At 41.9% G+C, this 18,310-nt stretch overlaps 2 protein-coding genes across 2 annotated transcripts; one reads left to right on the top strand and one right to left on the bottom strand.

Moving 5' to 3' along the window:
- Positions 1–88: 88 nt before the first annotated feature.
- hspd1 (heat shock protein family D (Hsp60) member 1) lies at positions 89–7,311 on the top strand. Its single transcript, XM_022740720.1, has 11 exons — positions 89–179; positions 2,292–2,467; positions 2,584–2,919; positions 3,680–3,775; positions 3,873–3,966; positions 4,069–4,237; positions 4,332–4,431; positions 4,574–4,819; positions 4,915–5,089; positions 5,547–5,725; positions 5,903–7,311. The coding sequence occupies exons 2-11, from the start codon at positions 2,294–2,296 to the stop codon at positions 6,062–6,064; spliced, it is 1,731 nt and encodes a 576-aa protein (XP_022596441.1). The 5' UTR covers positions 89–179; positions 2,292–2,293; the 3' UTR covers positions 6,065–7,311.
- A 1,166-nt stretch (positions 7,312–8,477) lies between these two features.
- Positions 8,478–18,101, bottom strand: coq10b (coenzyme Q10B). Its single transcript, XM_022740703.1, has 5 exons — positions 17,963–18,101; positions 14,580–14,741; positions 13,306–13,498; positions 12,901–13,002; positions 8,478–11,977 (listed from the first exon to the last, which is right to left on the bottom strand). Exons 1-5 carry the CDS (start codon positions 18,058–18,060, stop codon positions 11,810–11,812), a joined length of 723 nt encoding a protein of 240 aa, XP_022596424.1. The 5' UTR covers positions 18,061–18,101; the 3' UTR covers positions 8,478–11,809.
- Between the last annotated feature and the right edge of the window lie 209 nt (positions 18,102–18,310).

The raw sequence follows: 18,310 nt of genomic DNA, 5'->3' as shown, positions 1-18,310 counted from the left end.
GTAGTTATTCAAACTGGAATACCGTTATGCAGAGTGCGGGGCGGGCCGGTAAATACCCCGGATGTGATAGACCATGTGCAGTCCGGTCTCATTCACACCACACGGCCGTCCTCTCCTGCAGGAGTTATATCATCCCGTGTTGCACACCTTGTAGCAGCTACAAGCCTTTTACACCACAAGTAAGTGCCGTCATTTAATAAACTCTTCGTAGTTGACATTACAGGCTATTAACTTTAAGCTAGCGCTGCCTTTATGTAGCAGATTTTGTGCTAACTAGAAGGAAGCACCGAGCTCGTCTCGGCTTTAATTCCGCCCAGCAAAGAGATTTTTCGTCTCAACCGCAAGGACACACATGTTAAAATGCCACTATAGACATTAATTAGGTAGTTAGTTATGTCTTTAAGCTTCGCATTTAATCTTTATACGACATTTAATGATATGAAATCAGGAGTGTGGCGTTTGTCAGGCTGACTGAGAGCTGAGGACAGCACTGCAGGAAAAAAAACGATTAAAAATATTATAATTAATAATAATGATAGTTTCTCTTCAGTTACATGAGTGTGCAGTGATTATTGACGAGACAGTGTGGTGGTCAATCACCAGGCTGATCCGGTCAGGGATGAGGAGGCACATGCTTTTACAATTTGACCTTGTGACTCGCGACCTGACGGGCACACGTGGGTTCACAAGGAAGTGGTTCTGAGGATAAATTTAATAATCTGGGTAACATCCTAAATAGGATAATTAATTTCTGGAATGAATTCTGAATCTGAATTTTGATTATTATTCTTACTAGGTAAAAATAAGTCTCATCAGTTCTAACCTACCACCTTTTTTTCTAGTTGTCTGTGAAGATTTGGATTATTTATTCTGAGTTGTTGTTTTCATAATAGATTTCTCTTCTTATTATCATCAAGATTAATCAGTTGATCAATGAAACAATAGAAGACAGTAAAAAATAAAAAATCAAGAGTTCAGAAACTGTAAAATGTTCAGTTCATGATCATAAATGACAAAGAAAAGAGTCAAATCTTCACATTTGAGAAACTGGAACCATCAAAATACTTTGAAAAATGAATCAATGATCAAAATGTTATTTTTCTGTGGATTGACTCATTCATTCATTCATTCATTCATTTGTACAGGGAAGGCCATTGAGAGCAAGTTGTCTTTTTCAAGGACACCCTGAATACAACACAAATATTCAATATAAGAAACAATAATCCACAAATATATAATAAAAAAAACAATTATACAACATAATAGAAAGACAATATAAAGAATTGGACCAGTATTTATGATTGATTAATAGACTAAAGCACCTGTGGTGCCAGATGTCAGGGGAACTTGTTTGTTGAATGTGTACTGTTAAGTTTTGCTTTTTTATGTTTTTTCTTAATTATTTTAATAATTTATCGACAAGGCTGGCATAAACGCTAATCAGATTCTTCCTTGTTAAACTGTAAATTATAACAGTGTTTGCCAAGTAGAGAAAATGGTGATTAGTTATTAGACATGATTTGCATGTTGAAGTAGAAGCTGACAGTTATTCCTGAGGGGCCTGGGACACAGCCACAGCCAGTTTATCTTTAATATTCATCTATGGGATTTGTGACTAATCATTTAACCTTTTTTAAGACATTTATCAAACTAAAATACTGAACATCATGTGGTTACAGCAGCTTACATGTAAGAATTTACTGTTGTGTACTGTTTTACTCTGTTTTCTATCACTGTCAGTTGATTATCTTTGGGATTCAGACTGTCTGGATGGAAACTATGATGGATATTTGTCTTTATTTTCTCACATTAATTTACTAATTTAATTGAGTGAATATTTGACAGACTAACAGTAACTAAAAATAATCATTAGCTGCAGCCCTTTGATTTATGGCCAGTCAAAAAAATGCATCATGGACTCAACAGCTGCAAATGTAAAGTTTACTGTGACCTTAGTGTGGCTATTCTAATCATAATTGCACCTTTTTATAGGTGTAAGTTCATTCATTCAATCACTGGTGGCATGTTGTGCCATTAGTGGCCACTAGGGGCAGAGTAAACCTGTGTAATACATAACCTGAGCTGCTGTGGGGGTTGAATGGATTTGGAGAATAATTATTCAGGTGTACTTTGCCTTCACCCTGCACCTGTTGAAGACTGTTGTGGCATGAACATTCAAGCCTGTACAAAGAATTTTTCAGATTTATTTGGACGTTTCTGCTTCACCTCAGTGGGAGTCTTGGTCTCAGACATGTTTTATAAATTCCCCTCTCTGTCTTTTCTTCCCGTAGAGATGTTTCGTCTCCCAACGGTCATGAAGCAGGTGAGGCCTGTGTGCCGGGCGCTGGCTCCTCACCTGACACGAGCCTACGCTAAAGACGTGAAGTTTGGAGCCGACGCTCGCGCCCTCATGCTGCAGGGAGTCGACCTGCTGGCGGACGCTGTGGCCGTCACCATGGGCCCAAAGGTAACGTGAGCTCCTGTTATCTGGGATTCAGGGTGTCCGCAGGTCTTACAGTTCTCATTTGGTGTCAACTGAAGATATAGTTATTTTAATCTCACCTCTTGCTGTCTCCACCTCAGGGTCGTACCGTCATCATTGAGCAGAGCTGGGGCAGCCCTAAAGTCACCAAGGACGGCGTGACCGTGGCCAAGAGCATCGACCTGAAGGACAAGTACAAGAACATTGGCGCCAAGCTGGTGCAGGACGTGGCCAACAACACCAACGAGGAGGCCGGCGACGGCACCACCACCGCCACGGTGCTGGCTCGTGCCATCGCCAAGGAGGGCTTCGACACCATCAGCAAAGGCGCCAACCCCGTGGAGATCCGCCGTGGAGTCATGATGGCCGTGGAATACGTCATCAGCGAGCTGAAGAAGCTCTCCAAGCCCGTCACAACCCCCGAGGAGATCGCACAGGTAGGTACACATCATCAGGAGTGAATGATGACATGACAATGAAATGAATTCAAGCAGCTGTAATTAATATTTTAGAATAGAATTAATTAAATTACAAAGTTTACTCGTAGTGATGAACCCACAGGGAATTATCACCTGAACCTGGCTCTGACTCAAGCTGCTGGTGTTCTGCACTGGACTTGACCAACAGGCTTTCTGTTTATGGATGATCCTTGTCTTGCAGTTGTATTTTCTATTTTTGGTTTGATAATTGTTGCTTACATTTAGAGGCTGTTTTTAATATGAGTTTGTCTTAATTTTGGGTGAGGATTTGTGCACATGCACTCCGGTCTAGTAGGGGGCAACAAGACATGCACATTTGCACCTGTTTGAGTTTGAATGGCGGGAGGCAGATGTGTCACCAACTCAGCACCATCAGTCTGACGTGAATAAACACGGAACACAATTATTTATATTTTTGCAAATAAGAACTTTGTTTAATGGAGTTTAATGGAGTTTAATGGAGTCAGGTCTCAGATTAAAGGTGAACAAGTTGAACAAGTTGTATAATTTATACATGATGATGACACAGAGGGAGGAGCCATATATTTCCCTCAGGAGCTGGTGGAGATCAATAAATGAATGATAATGTTGGTCCATTCCTGCCGGATGTGGAAATGAGCAACTACTTACAAACAAGTTCTTAATATGAACTTAAGAAGTGATGATATGTCAGTGGCCCAGCTTTAGTAATGTCTAATAACGGCCTTTGGTCTCCCAGGTTGCGACAATCTCAGCCAATGGAGACGTGGAGATCGGTAACATCATCTCTAACGCCATGAAGAAAGTTGGCCGCAAGGGAGTCATCACTGTCAAGGTGAGAGTCGACGTCCACTGACGGTAACAAAGCCTTTAAATGATCTGCTGCTCTTTTTACCTGAGTTGACATAATCAGCACGTGCTCTTCGTCTCAGGACGGGAAGACGCTGCACGACGAGCTGGAGATCATCGAGGGCATGAAGTTTGACCGCGGTTACATCTCCCCGTACTTCATCAACACCGCCAAAGGTAAAGGTGTTCATACTGGCTGCTGGTACATCTCCTGCTGTATATGATGATGATGATGATGATGATGATGATGTTAAACCGGCCGTCTCCTCCCTTCCTCAGGTCAGAAGTGTGAGTTCCAGGACGCCTACCTGCTGCTGAGTGAGAAGAAGATCTCCAGCGTCCAGAGCATCGTTCCAGCCCTGGAGATCGCCAACCAGCACCGCAAGCCGCTGGTCATCGTGGCGGAGGACGTGGACGGAGAGGCCCTGAGCACCTTGGTTCTCAACAGGTAACAAGAGTCAGCCAGCGGACAGATCATATGACACTGACGTGTGTTTGAATAAGAAGTAACGGCTGTGAATATTCAACGTCTTCATCTGCAGGCTGAAGGTGGGGCTTCAGGTGGTCGCTGTCAAGGCCCCGGGCTTCGGAGACAACAGGAAGAACCAGCTGAAGGATATGGCCATCGCCACCGGGGGCACCGTAAGTCAACTTCTCAATACAGAGTCTGAAAGCTTTGAATTCAAGTCCCTTAAAAAAGAAGGTGTTAAAAACATCCTGATTTTAAATTTAACACAGAAACATGCAGGTGTGTTTTAATTCATTTCTCTTTTCCTTTCTCCAGGTGTTTGGAGACGAGGCTCTGGGCGTGGCCCTGGAAGACATCCAAGCTCACGACTTCGGTAAGGTCGGCGAGGTGCAGATCACCAAAGACGACACCCTGCTGCTGAGGGGAGGCGGCAGCCCAGCCGAGGTGGAGAAACGCGCAGCGGAGATCGTCGAGCAGCTGGAGAACACCACCAGCGACTACGAGAAGGAGAAGCTCAACGAGAGGCTCGCCAAGCTGTCGGACGGCGTGGCCGTGCTCAAGGTGCGTCTCAGACAGAAATGCAGACGGTACAAAATAATGATCGCTGTGGTTTTTCCTCTGGAGGATAACGCTGCGATGCCCGTGCTACATTTCAGATCGGAGGAACGAGTGACGTGGAGGTGAACGAGAAGAAGGACCGTGTGACGGACGCTCTGAACGCCACCCGGGCAGCTGTGGAGGAGGGGATCGTTCCAGGTGGAGGCTGCGCTCTGCTGCGCTGCATCCCATCACTCGACAGCCTCAAAACCGCCAACGCCGACCAGAAGATCGGTCAGTTAACACACACACAAACTAAAACTGCAGTAATGGTAATAATTTAAGCGTTTATGAGCAGCATACAAACATGTAATAAATGACTAATAACCCTCTATAACGCAGCAGGTACAAAGACAATTTAAATGTTTAGCAATTCACTGTTTTACTATAGTGTCATTAATAATCTGTGTATGCAGTTAAACATTTAAGATAAACCAAGTTTTAAAATCCTCCCTGATTCATTTAATTTCTAAGGTGCAAAGTGTTGGAAGGCCAGGTTCAGTATTTACCTGAGGACCAATGAGGGTTAAACAGGTCTGAGATCTGCTCTGCTGAGGCAGGAGATCTTTATAAATAGAAGTGATAGATTGTAACCAAAGTGTGACGGTACCAATGAAGTCAAATAATCAGCCGGTTGCTGGTCAAACTCGTCGATTTTAAAGTTTTTCATGACTGATTTCCTTCCGATCAGGTGTGGACATCATCAGGCGAGCGCTGCGTATCCCCTCGATGACCATCGCTAAGAACGCCGGTGTGGAGGGCTCACTGGTGGTGGAGAAGATCCTGCAGGAATCAGCTGATATCGGCTACGACGCCATGCAGGGGGAGTACGTCAACATGGTGGAGAAGGGCATCATTGACCCCACCAAGGTACAGTGCAACCAATCAGACTGTGTGTTTTTAACTTTCAGTTCAATTTATATCTGTCCTTATTAATATTTCTACATAGAAATAAAAGACATAGATATTGGCTGAAAAGGCTGAAGCTTTAGCTTGTTACACCTCCCCTCCCTACATGAAGTAACCTTGTGTCGTCCGTCTGTGCAGGTGGTGAGGACGGCGCTGCTGGACGCCGCAGGAGTCGCCTCCCTGCTCTCCACCGCCGAGGCCGTCGTCACGGAGATACCCAAGGAGGAGAAGGAGATGCCGGGAGGTGGCATGGGCGGCATGGGAGGCATGGGCGGCATGGGAGGAGGCATGGGTTTCTAAGCCGGTCCTCCTGACTTGTTGCTGTACAGACTAAAAGGCAGAGCGGTGCTGGGGGTGGCTGTGGAGCACACACAGAAGAAGAAAAAACAAAACAAAACCCTCCAAGAATCTGCAACCACCTCCACCGAGCTCTGCCCACACTGACTGGCCATGAGTATGTTGGAGATGCCCACGCTGTTTAATTCTGTCTCCTGCCTCCGGAGGACCCGGTCCGGAGCAGGAGACCCCATCGAGCCCAGTTACTTACTACACCAGAACCCTCCGACGGCTCTGCTCATCGAACCAATCCACATGTTCAAACTCATAGTTCTTCATGTAAAACGCTCATACAGGTGATGCCACTGTGATCTCTGTAAGAGGTAGGAAAGTGATTCAAGTCGTCTAAGAAGAAACTTCAGAAACTAACATAGTCATACGTATTGATGCTCTGTATTACTGCAAAAGAGAGCAGGGCAGGTACGAGAGAAGATACCTAGCCAGGAATGTGTCTGTCCTTTATTTTTGTCTTTGTAGTATTTTGTTAATTCGTTTTGTTTTTTTTATATATATATATCTGTTATGTTTTTTTTTCTCCCCCCCAGCTGATAACGACGTGGGTTAAAATCTATCATTTGATTTTAATTAAACCAGTTTTCTTTCAGAGCCTGAGCATTGTCTGTGTCTCTGAAGTGATGTTACATTTTGTTTGTCTGGTGATGATGGAGGAAAGATCACTTGTTCCCTCGTACCTGACCGCGGCTGGACAAAGAGTGCCTACGAGTCAAAACACCAGAGTATCACCAGGGGCCTGTTGAAAACAACGTGAAAAAAAAAGAAAAGTTAAATGTTTACCGAGATCTCTGGCGCTTTTTCTTTTTTTTTTTTTTTTTTTTTTTTTTTTTTCAAGCCTTTGTGAGTTGTTTTCATGGATGCAGCGTTTTTCTAAACATCAGTTTTGACGTCGCAGAAGATTAATTTCACAACAAACGTCTGATTGTATGAGAGCGTGGAGGAGTTCAGACAAAATGTGAAAACCTGTGACGTCCAGGTGCTGCCTCTGTTTTGACTACGAGTCACAGAAAACTACAGACCATTTATCACTTACCTAAAAAATCTGAGAGCGTGGTGTTAGTTTTACACATAAATACATTATTCCTTTGCAAAATGGCAAATAGCTGTGATCATACGACTTCTGTTTTGTACAATGTAAACGATTAATGGTGATTCTTTTTTTCTTTTTTTTTATTTAATAAATTTAATTGTTCTGATGTTTTGTTGTTTACTCAGTTTCTTATTGGCTGGACAGCAACAGCAGGGCCAGACCTGTAATGGGGAATATCACTGACTGACTGAGTGATCATATTTCCACCTTTGCCAGGTGGGCTGCAGGGAAGAGGAGGAGCGCTTCCAATACACTGAGCCTCGCCTCCATTACAGCACATAAACTATTTTAATTACGTGTATCATTATTACTAAAGGAAGTAGAGGAATAACTAATCATAAGACACAATGAGCAGGAGAGAGAGAAGCCATCGCTAACTGCTAAGCTAAAGAAACTAGCAGATCTGAATAGAATGTAAACAGCAGAAAAACTAGCAACCGGAAATGAGACAAAACGGCAACAAATGTCCCGTTAAGAAACAAAGGGTTTCTGCTCACTAATACATTAGAGGGCTTTTAATTTGAAACATACAGGAAGTGTTGAGTTTGCATTAACAACATGATCATGTAGCTTTTAACACAGCAAAAACGAGACTAGATATTATAATACCATATTTACTGGAACTGTTGCTGTGTAAAAACTATGAATGAGATTTAAATGATGAACACAACCAAAAAGGAAGGAAAGTTTCCAAACACTTTAAAGTTTGAATGGAGTTTCTAGCTGAAAGTATGAATGAGTAGAGGGGGTTGAAAAATACATGAAAAGATGTGGAAAATTAGAAATTTAGAACATTCCATCCATTCATCTTAATGGGAAAAAATGTCTGAGAAAACATTGAATATTTTGGAAAGTATTAAATATTTCAAAAACCTGAATACATCCGATAATGTCCTAATTGAGCTGAACATTTTAAATTAAACTGAATTAAATATTACTCATTTCACACAAGTAGAAAGCCGTTCTATTAGTGTTCTAGTGATCAATGACGCCTTTCTCTGGCTCTCTGGAAATGATCACAGCTACAATGTTTGGCTTCGCATTGATAAAGCAGGTCAAAGGTCAGAGGGGAAGCCTTAAACTGTGCCCTTTGCCAGCAGTGACATTTCCAAACCTTATGACTGTTCAAATGCAGTTTGCAGGTCTATTCTTACCGCTCACATGGCGAACCTATTTCTGTCCAGTCAAGGGAGCCAGGATCCATTTTTACTACAGCAGTGCTGAGAAACACCCAAAAACATACTAAGAAAAAACATCAGTCAAGTTTTTTTTTTAGAAAAAATAGTTTATAAATCATGCGGTCGGTACATCTCTCTGAAGCCATTTCACATTCAACACATCATTTACAAATAAAGTCCTTTCCCCCGTCCCATGAAACACAGACACAAACCTTTAAAAGCAATGAATACAGTTCTTTCTTATGTGATCTCAAAACCAATATTTACACTTAAACTAAGTAATAAATACGATGAAATGAGAATAATGTTTAAAAATGGAGATAAATATGCTGCCAGTAGGCCAGGAGGCACTGTGAGTGAAACAGCATCCTGACTGACGGGACAGGTCAAGGTGTATGACCGGTATTTATTAAACTGCTGACAGTCAAAGTTAAAATCCTTTTACTTTGACTCCAGCTCACAAACATAAGAATAAAAACTATTTCTTAACTTCTTTTGCTCTGAAATGTCAGAGAGCTGCAGAGGTCAGAGTAGATACTGGACGACTGCAGAACAGAAACACAGTCGCTGCTTTCTGTTTGATGTCAACAGTTATAATAAAAATACGTTAGCTGAAGCAGCAAAATTAAGAATAGTTTTACTATATTATTTGCATTTGAAGATTTGCATTTATCAGGGCAAACAAACGAGTAAATCTGGCATTGATTTAATCTAAACGTCTTCATCATCTGCTCTTGTGGAACTAAATTCTCCTTTTTACACAAATTCTCTAAACAAACGTTTTGTAGCCAATTTCCTATTATTCCATCTCTCACTGTGTATTTATACATTATAAATATATCAGGTTGTTGTTAAATTCCCATAAACCTTTAAAAAAATATATAATTATAAATGTTCTTGCAGAAAAATCTAGCACTGACTAAACTGTAATTCATACATGTTTGATAAAAACAGGCCCTTGCCTCTGTCTAGCCGGCCAGTTTGGGCCCTTATAATGACAGTGGGGTTACATGCTTGCTTAGCTGCATTTAAAATTAACTTATACTGCTGTTATTGCACACATGAGAGAAAAAAAACACCCTTAGCTTTGTATAATATAGTAACTCTTATGTCCAGCATCGCTCTCTTAATACTGACGAGAGCATAGTGTATGTAACATTAGAAGAAAAGAAAAAGAAAACAAAAGAGACACTGCCCCCCTACTGAGAAAAAACAAAAACAAAATAAAAGTTGAGCACCCTTTGAAAGGTGTGTGTATTCCTGATAGTGTACAGTACATTTAGTACATGTCTGCAGTCGTCTCCACACATCCTCCTGCACATCCTCTTAATACAAAATGACACAGTCTAACCTGCCTGCCCTTTACTCTTATAATACATTCTTATAATAAACTTGACTTGTGGAGTTTAGTAGTATGTGTACAGACTAGGCTTGGGCGGTATTTATTTTTTCATACCATGATGCGGTATATGATGATTTAAAAATAACAATCTATTTATTCATTTATTTTGAAAGGAAAATCCTGCAGTGCGGCCTAATACCAATTATATGAACAGGTAAATGTTCATATGGGCAAAAATAGATCATGTTGAGTTAAAGGTAGTCTGGAATAAAAAAAAAAGGATGAATACAAAAATAAACCAGCCATAAAGTAACGGATCATCTTTAAATCTAGTGGATCTAATCATCCAGGGTTTCCACCAGGAAGACAACATATTTCCTGCAGGGTGACTGTTCAGTTCAGTGTATCATACGTTTTCTACCATAACACCATGAAACCGCCCGAGCCTAGTTTAGACCTAGTTGTTGTTTTGTTGCGTTGTGCCCTTCACGTTCAGTACATCACAGACAAGCATCGAGGTTGTAACACTATTTGGACCCTGGTCTTACAGTGATTGGTGCTGCGTGTCATCACATCACCAGGCAAGACTTGCTGGCGTCACTTTGACCTCGGCCTTCCTGTGGGACGAGCACTAACGTGATCCATAGGTAATAACGTCCCAATCACAGGAAACTGATCGACATTTCATAGTCTAAATGGATGAACGCTGTTAGCTGTTTGTTGCAGCTCTTCCCTGCACGACTTTCTCACTGCCGAGTAAGGAGCAGAGTCTCAGGAAGTACTTTTCCTTCTCTCACCTGAGTCAATCTCTCACTGGATCCTGTATTAATCCTTTTCCACTGAGCTCCTGACTCACATCAGATGTGGGTTAGCTGTCACAGGACATGTGCTGTTAGTGCCAAGTAACGGATCCTTGAGATTACAGATGCACCTGCACGTATAATGGGGTTGACCTGAGACAACCGCTGAACTGTCTGACACAGAAAGGTGACCGTCTCCACTGACCAGCTGCTGTAGCTGCATCATCAGAACTGTTTTCTAATCCTGAATCTGCATAGAGACAAACATTAGCTGCATGCAGTCAGGTGCAGGAGTATTTTAGAAGAACATTTAACATCATCCAAACTGATAAAATGATAATATTTAGTCTTTATCACGACTTTGCAACATCCAGTAGCTTCACCTCAGACTTTGCTCAGACCTGCTCCCTTCTCTCCATAACTTCAAAAAGGCTCATCTGCATTGTTTAGCTTGTATCCCAACTACAGCTGGGACTGTTAGTCATTTAATCGATTAATCTGCAACTAATTTAATTTTCGATTAAACGCCAGAGTCATTTATTAAGCTTATATGCTAAAAAATTATCTTATTCCTGAATCTTTGGGGGTTTTGGACGTTTGAAGACGTCACCTTCTGATCCGTGATAGTGATTTTTAGCCATTTTCTGTTATTTTAGACCAAATAACTGATAAATGAATCAAAATAAAAATCAATCGATGATGAAAAAGTTGCATCTGTAACACTACAGAAGTGGTATCACTGTCATGAACCACAATATACAGTGATAACAACTGTCCAGTCCCCTATGGTCGACCATATTATTCTCCCTAAACACTGATAGGAACACGTGTTTTATTTTGGAAGACATACTGGTGCAGTGTCTTCCTGCAGCAGCTTTTCAAATTAAAGTTTATTGCAGTTGCACTACCAGTGTAGTTAACTGCTGAGTGTAGCTAATGTTTACAGAGTGATGACATCTGTGGTTGACCAATCACTGCTACACCGTGCTTTCACCTCACATTCACAGCCTGTGAACTCAGTGTCACAACCAGGCACGTGTTACATTCAGATAATGGAAATGATGTAAAAATGTAAATGTTTAGCAGAAAGTTGGATCCACATCGGTTCTACAAAATGAAACAGGAGATTGTTGGGAATGAACTTGGTCACTGCTGTAAAAAAGGCACTGTAGTTTTCAGTTAGAACACAGCTAGTCTCTACTTTCTGTCTACACTCCTCTCTGGCATTGGCATCAGGGCGTTGTGTTTGTCTGTGTATCTGTGTTTGTGCAGCAGGAAGTGGCGCTACGTGTGGTGGACCTCGTGGAACATGAGCTCGCGGGGGATGGCCGTCTCTGCGCCGTAGACCTTGGAGGCGCGACGCTCGAACGCCGAGACCATCTGCTTCACCACCTCGTCGAAGAAGACGTGAGCGAGCTGGGAGTGGAGCAGGGAGCGAAACTCGAAGGAGATCTGAGGGGAGGGAGGGGATCAAGTTAGCAGCTGAATTTCAATACTGTATGGACGTCAGAGGTCTGAGTGTTCAAGTTTGAAACTGATCCAACGACAAATACAACACATGCAACTGCAGACACGCTGAGCTCAGACATGTGGACGGACCAACACATGAGAGGACGCACACAGAGCAAAGGTTAAACCGCAATCTCTCCCTCTTCTTCCTGGGGGTGGGAGTCTTGATACAGGATTGATTCTTGATTTAAAATCATTCTCGATCCAATAATATTTTAGTTCTTCCTCCTTTGTTGCACTTTGTTCCAAACCGCTGCAAATGAAACATAACAGTTCGGCTAACTGCTCTCAAGGAGGGTCATTGTCTGACGAACAGAAAAAGCAGAGAAAGGTTTTTATGTTATTTTTAATAGTTATTTATGTATTTAACTTGAAAGCATCTTGCAGTCTTTGTCTTGTATGAAAACAATGAAATGAAAGTGTAATTTACTGAATAACGTTGGTTCTTAAATGTTTTTTTTGTAGAAACAGAAGTTGGTGTTTGAGTTCTGGAGTAAAAAAGGAGGGAAAGGAAAAAAGGAAAAAGTGTTCCACTGTGTTTTTGTTGATGTTAAATCTCCAGCAGTGGAGAACGGCCTCTCTGCTGCAGCAGTGGAACCAGAAACAGCCACTGCTGTCAGAAAATGCTGTTCAGGCGCACGGCTTTTGACATGAAACAGATTATGGACCGAGTTATTTTCTTCGCCCCATCAGGAGTTTGATGCTGCTCTCATCTGAAGTCAGTCTGTCGGTGACGAGGTACGAAGTATTCACAAAATACATCAGCTGCATCAGATCAATTTTTTTCACCCACCAACTTTTTTCTTTCTTCTTTCTTTTAGCAGGTTTGATGCTACAGTTACATTTGGCGAACTGCTTGTACTTACAGCAAAATCCACAGTGCAGGTACGAGGGTAACCCGGGAGGCCAGGGCTGAAGCGCCAAACCGTCTCCAAGTGGTTGAACAGTTTCCCATCCGAACAGGACGCCTGACAAGCAACAAACACACAGGGATTTCAAATGGTTTGCTGACAAGAACGAGACAATGACAGACCTCGAACTGTTTCAAGTCCTCTAGTACTGCACCTGACTAAACCTGTTGCTGTCTGCTGATTTCTCACAGCAGGGCCCAGGTGTATAAACTATGTGTACACACAAGTTTATTTAGTTTGGTGAATCTGAACGAACAGACTTCAAAAAAGTGAGAGAAGTTTAGTATGAGAATACACAACTGTTCTTGCGTGAGGCCCGCTGCACATTCAGCCAACATGGGCTGGGACACAGTGCCTTACCTTGACCAGGTGGGGGCGAACTGTGGTGACAAGAGAGGTGTAGTTCTCCACCACAGGAGAAAATCCCACGGTTAGTTTGGCCTTGCTGAAACCAGATCGCTTGAACACCACATCAGATTTCTTGCACCAGGGAACAAAGTGGCGGTAGTTTTCCACGCCGGCCACCACGTCATATATCTCCTGCATGGAATACCTGAGGAGTCACGGATGGAGGGGAAAGAGCCATAAGCTCCCAGTGTACAAATACAACCATGCAGAGCTGCACGTCAGGAAGCAGATGAAGGTCAGTAATGGTGACATAACACGACACAAGGCCGGCACAGTACAGGACTCATGATTCAGTAAAGTCTGAACTATGTCAGTGAGGAGCAGAGAGAGAAAGAGAGGGAGGGACGAGAGAGAGAGAGAGAGAGGCAACAACAGAAAAAGACATAAAATACATAAATATATAAAATACAGACAATGTGTTCTGAATGAGAGGCAGATGGAGACTCCAACACCACTGTTATATAACTGTATCACTCCAGCTGAGGAAAAATAGCTGCTGCCACTTGCGTCTATTTATACAACCAGATTTAGTGATTATGACCTCCCTGAGGAACACAGGAGGACATTTAGTGCGTCACACACACAGGCACATGCAGAGCCTCAGATAGGGCACCAGCATCCGAAACATTCATTCATATATGAAGCTATGGTTTGTAAAAGGCTGTGATTGGGAACACTGTTTCTGTGATTATGCCCCATCAATAAAGTGTTATTATTAAAGGATAGGTTCCCAATAGTCAGGTGCCCGTATGTACAGTGAAACAGGTTTTGCTTACTATAATCATTCCTCCTGTTTATAATGGTCATTGAGAGATCCCACACTAATGTAAGTGATGGGGAACAAAATCCGCTGTGAAAATTGTTTTTAGACAGACTTGATCCTTTAATTCAACAAGGAAGTTCAATAAGAAGTTAAATTAAAAAAACGTGTGCTTGCAATACTAGTAGGAAGTCCTTGTAAATATGCAAATGTATGAAGCAAGGCAACCAAAATCTAATCAGATCATCTTCTCCATATGGAGTAAGTATAAAAATTCTCCTATGCATCATTCTTGCGTTATAAAGTTCACAAGAACGTGTCTGCAGAATAACAGAGTCACAGACTGCAGCATGACAACATAATGTCCTACATTATGCTGCACCGTGGTGAAGGGACACAGTCAGTGAAGACGATATAATAGAACAAATCTAAGCTCTGTAGGTGAAAGCCGACGGGATGGACTCACCCAATGATGCGTCTCTCTGAGTACTCCTTCCTCTTGGAGAGGGACTCAGCCAGGTTGAAGAAGCTGCGGGCAGGCAACATGGTGCCGGTGCCAAGCCCTGGCGTGGCTGAACCCAGCAGGGGAGGCAGTCGCGTCATCAGGATCCCACATGATGACAGATATCTGATCACAAAACAAACAATAATGAGACCGACAGTGTCACAGAATGAATGCAGTAAACTCTCATGAACCACAAAACAGAGCAGGGTAGTTTATACTGCACATCCTGTCTTATGTAGAAAAGTGTATGAATGGAGTTCACCTCCTCGAACGGAGCAACATTAGAGCAAAATATCTGGTTCTTCAGTTGCTAAACGCTCCAGCATGTCCACCAGCTGCTCTCTAGCTGTGTCTGTCTGCTGGTTGCTGCTCAGCAGGAAGTGGACAGTGGCTCTTTACAGCTGTTTCTCTGAGAACAGCTGCCTGCTGCTGCTGAAAGTGACGCTATTAGAGCAGTGAAAGTGAACTGCTGCTGCTTTAACCTTCTTAATTACAAACCAAATGGGGACAGGAAGTCTTTCTCATGATCTCCACCTATACAAAGCCAAGTGCTAATTAACCTATAATACCTGTAAATCAAGATCAATGTAACAAGCTACAAAATAAGCCTTTATTCCTGGAGAACAGGACACACTGCATGGAATCCTTCCTGCAGCAACTGCCAAGCATTTGTCATTGAAATAAAACAGGTAACAGATGCCAGTAAACCAGAATGGAACAAGGTCAAGGACACCAACATTACTACTAGCGATGTAGAACTAAAACCCGGCACAGTTTAACCACCTGGGTTTGCGCAACCCTGTTTTTTGACTTCCCGCCTGTCGACATTTCAATACAGTCATCTGTTTATCTGCATCTGTTTGGCCTGGGGGGAGACATGCTGAATTACTGTTGATTAATGATTAGACTTGGCTGCACAATACAGGGAGAATTTTCCAGCAGCAGTTTTCTTCTCACTGTTTATTGACTGATGTCCAACTATAACTTTTAACACTCTTTTACTCACTCTCTGACAAACCGAGCTCTGGCTGGAAAAATACAATTAATATTCAAATCCACAACTGCTGTGGGTTCTAGTAATACAACTAGTAACTTGAACAAGTCACCTTGGGCTCTAGGAACTTACTGTTGTCACTGTTTTTAATCAAAATCATCCAAATAATCATTCAAACAATCATTTTGTCAATATAATGTCAGATAATAAAGAAAAATGGCCGATATAACTTCCCACAGCCCAATGTAATTTATTCAAATAGCTTGTTGTATTTGATCCACAGTCCAAAACCTGAAGATATTCAATTTACTTTCAGATATTGGAAAGAAAAGCAGCAAATCCTCACTTCTGAGGAGATGTAACCAGCAAATGTTTGGCATTTTTGCTTAAAAAAATGATTAAAACAATGAATCAATTATCAACATAGATGCCGGTTTATTTCCTGTTGATCAGTCATTGTAATTTTCATAATTGGTTGCAGTTCTATTTCCCTTTACTGGTCAGGATCCAGTGGGATCCTGGCAAAAGCCGTGAGTCAGATCCTCTCTGACACCATGAATGGAAGGCCTATTAATCCTGAACAGGTAAAAAAAACTGTCTTGTAACCTTCACAGAAGTTCGTGAAAATATAAATCAAGTCACTCTGCTTGGGACAAAAGCAGCCTGCAGGGTCACTGTGGCTGACTGATTTGTCCTCTTGTGCCTGGCTGTCATCCAGGGCCCCTGTGGCACCCAGTCCCTCAATGTCCCTGGCACCGGATGGTTTGGAAGCACAACACAGCGCTCAAGGCGTATGTTTAGATTTAACTACCCATTATGTCACCGCTTAATGTGATGTGACAATATCAATGTCATCAAACCACCAAACCCACCAAACCTATTCTGCGCTTCTCATGATGCGCTGCTTCAAATTCCTGGTCCATTGCTGGCCTGCAGGTCACTTCAAAGAGAGGCCCATTCACTAAAACCTGAAAAGTGATACAGCTAAGCTGACACTTGGCACTGACCTCAATCTGACAAGTCCATGCAAGTGTATAGAGTTATGGTTGGGAAGAAGGACAGTGTGCACATTTGATCCCAGTAAGTTGCAGATTCAGGTCAAAGCCAACATATGTTGCACAAAGAGAGGTAGTTTACAAACCGAATATTGCACGCTCTCACAAGTTTAATGAAGCCAAATTAAACTTTAATGTGCTCTGATGTCCAGAGATATTGCAAAACGCCATGTAGATGCAACAGCTGTTAACAGATTTTAAAAACTCCTGACATGTAGTTATAGCTATAACTTCTCGCTCCTGGACTGATTAAGATAGTTAGGCTGCAGGAGTAGAATGTAACTTAGTGAATTTAGGCCAAATATGGGCAAGTATATTAATTTTCTGCTACTTTATACTGTTATTTCACTACATGTCAGAGAGAAATATTGTACTTTTTACTCCACTGCATTTATCTGACAGCTATAGTTTGAAAATCAAAAGTTAACATATAAAATATACGTATAAGTTTATAAAATATCATGCATTTTAACAGATTACACAACCTAACAGTAGTGGTTTTGTCTTGATAATGCATGTGTACTTTTAGTTGAGAGCAACTTTGAATGGGTTTGGAGTACTGTTATAGTTTGGTAATGCTATGTTTACTTACGGTACATACCGTAAATGACCTGTTTGAATGCTTGACTACTTCCATTAATGTTAAGCTGTTGTTATATAGTGATTTGCACCTGGACTAAGTTAATCAGATGTAAAGCATGAACTAACAACAGGCACAGCCAGTGACTATGATGCTGGAGGAATTAGGTCATAGCTTAGTTGCATTCCACCATTTATTTACACTATTTATCAACAATTATAACTTCCCCTATGATAGATAGATAGATAGATAGATAGATAGATAGATAGATAGATAGATACTTTATTTAGCCCCTTGGGAAATTCATGTGTCCAGTAGCTCATTGGTAATAATAATAATAACAGATGATAATATAATAATATAATAATAATATTAAGGCAGATTTTAGTTTATTATTCGTTTCTGTTTATGCAGCAGATGTTTGTAAACTGTTTATAACTGCTAAATATGGGGGACTCGAAGTATTACAGCGTTAGTTAATTGACTTAGGTGTTAAGGTGTTACTATAGTTCCACTAGAGACGTTGTTTGCATGTTTCTTATCCAGAGTTAAATACGTATTTCTTTTGCTTGCTACGTCTTAAGCTCCAACTTTGTGTAAACTGACTGAAAAGCTAAAATGTTGTACGTTACAACGGCTGTTTGTTATTGCGCGATGTCTGTCTTCCTCGACACTTCCCAGGTTTAGTCGAGTAAAAAGATAAAATGTACTTTACCTGACGTTGTACCTAGTCTGTATTTCCCGGCTGGCTGTAGAAGGTAACTGTTTCAAGCAATCAGCTACTTTTCTCAAGCTCCTGCCACCTCTCGCCATCTTCCCTTCTTTGACAGATCCCTTCGCTCAGTTAACAAGCATCAGTGCCCGCAGATTTGACCCGCTCCCTCCCCCCACCACCCCCCACCACGTCACGCCCTCCTCCGTATCTCGGCTTGCCATTGGACCGTGCGTACCCTCCGAGCGTTCGCCATTGGCCAGTCTTGCCGTTCGTCAGACGGCATTACTGACGTTTGCGTTTGGCGCGTGCACGAGCGCGCGCGTATAGGAATGTCACGAGATGTTGGCT

Source organism: Seriola dumerili, unplaced genomic scaffold, assembly GCF_002260705.1.
Source record: "Seriola dumerili isolate Sdu_G_001 unplaced genomic scaffold, Sdu_1.0 BDQW01000052.1, whole genome shotgun sequence".
Taxonomy (NCBI): Eukaryota; Metazoa; Chordata; class Actinopteri; order Carangiformes; family Carangidae; genus Seriola; species Seriola dumerili.
This window is presented reverse-complemented; position numbering and strand designations above follow the sequence as displayed.

Coding starts and splice junctions, on each gene's coding strand:
- hspd1 (XM_022740720.1), top strand. CDS start 2,294: ATGTTTCGTCTCCCAACGGTCATGAAGCAGGTGAGGCCTGTGTGCCGG. Junction 2,468..2,583: donor CCGTCACCATGGGCCCAAAG/GTAACGTGAGCT, acceptor TCTCCACCTCAG/GGTCGTACCGTCATCATTGA. Junction 4,238..4,331: donor AGCACCTTGGTTCTCAACAG/GTAACAAGAGTC, acceptor CTTCATCTGCAG/GCTGAAGGTGGGGCTTCAGG.
- coq10b (XM_022740703.1), bottom strand. CDS start 18,060: ATGGCGAGAGGTGGCAGGAGCTTGAGAAAAGTAGCTGATTGCTTGAAA. Junction 14,742..17,962: donor CAGACTAGGTACAACGTCAG/GTAAAGTACATT, acceptor TTTTGTGATCAG/ATATCTGTCATCATGTGGGA. Junction 11,978..12,900: donor CCTGCACTGTGGATTTTGCT/GTAAGTACAAGC, acceptor CCCTCCCCTCAG/ATCTCCTTCGAGTTTCGCTC.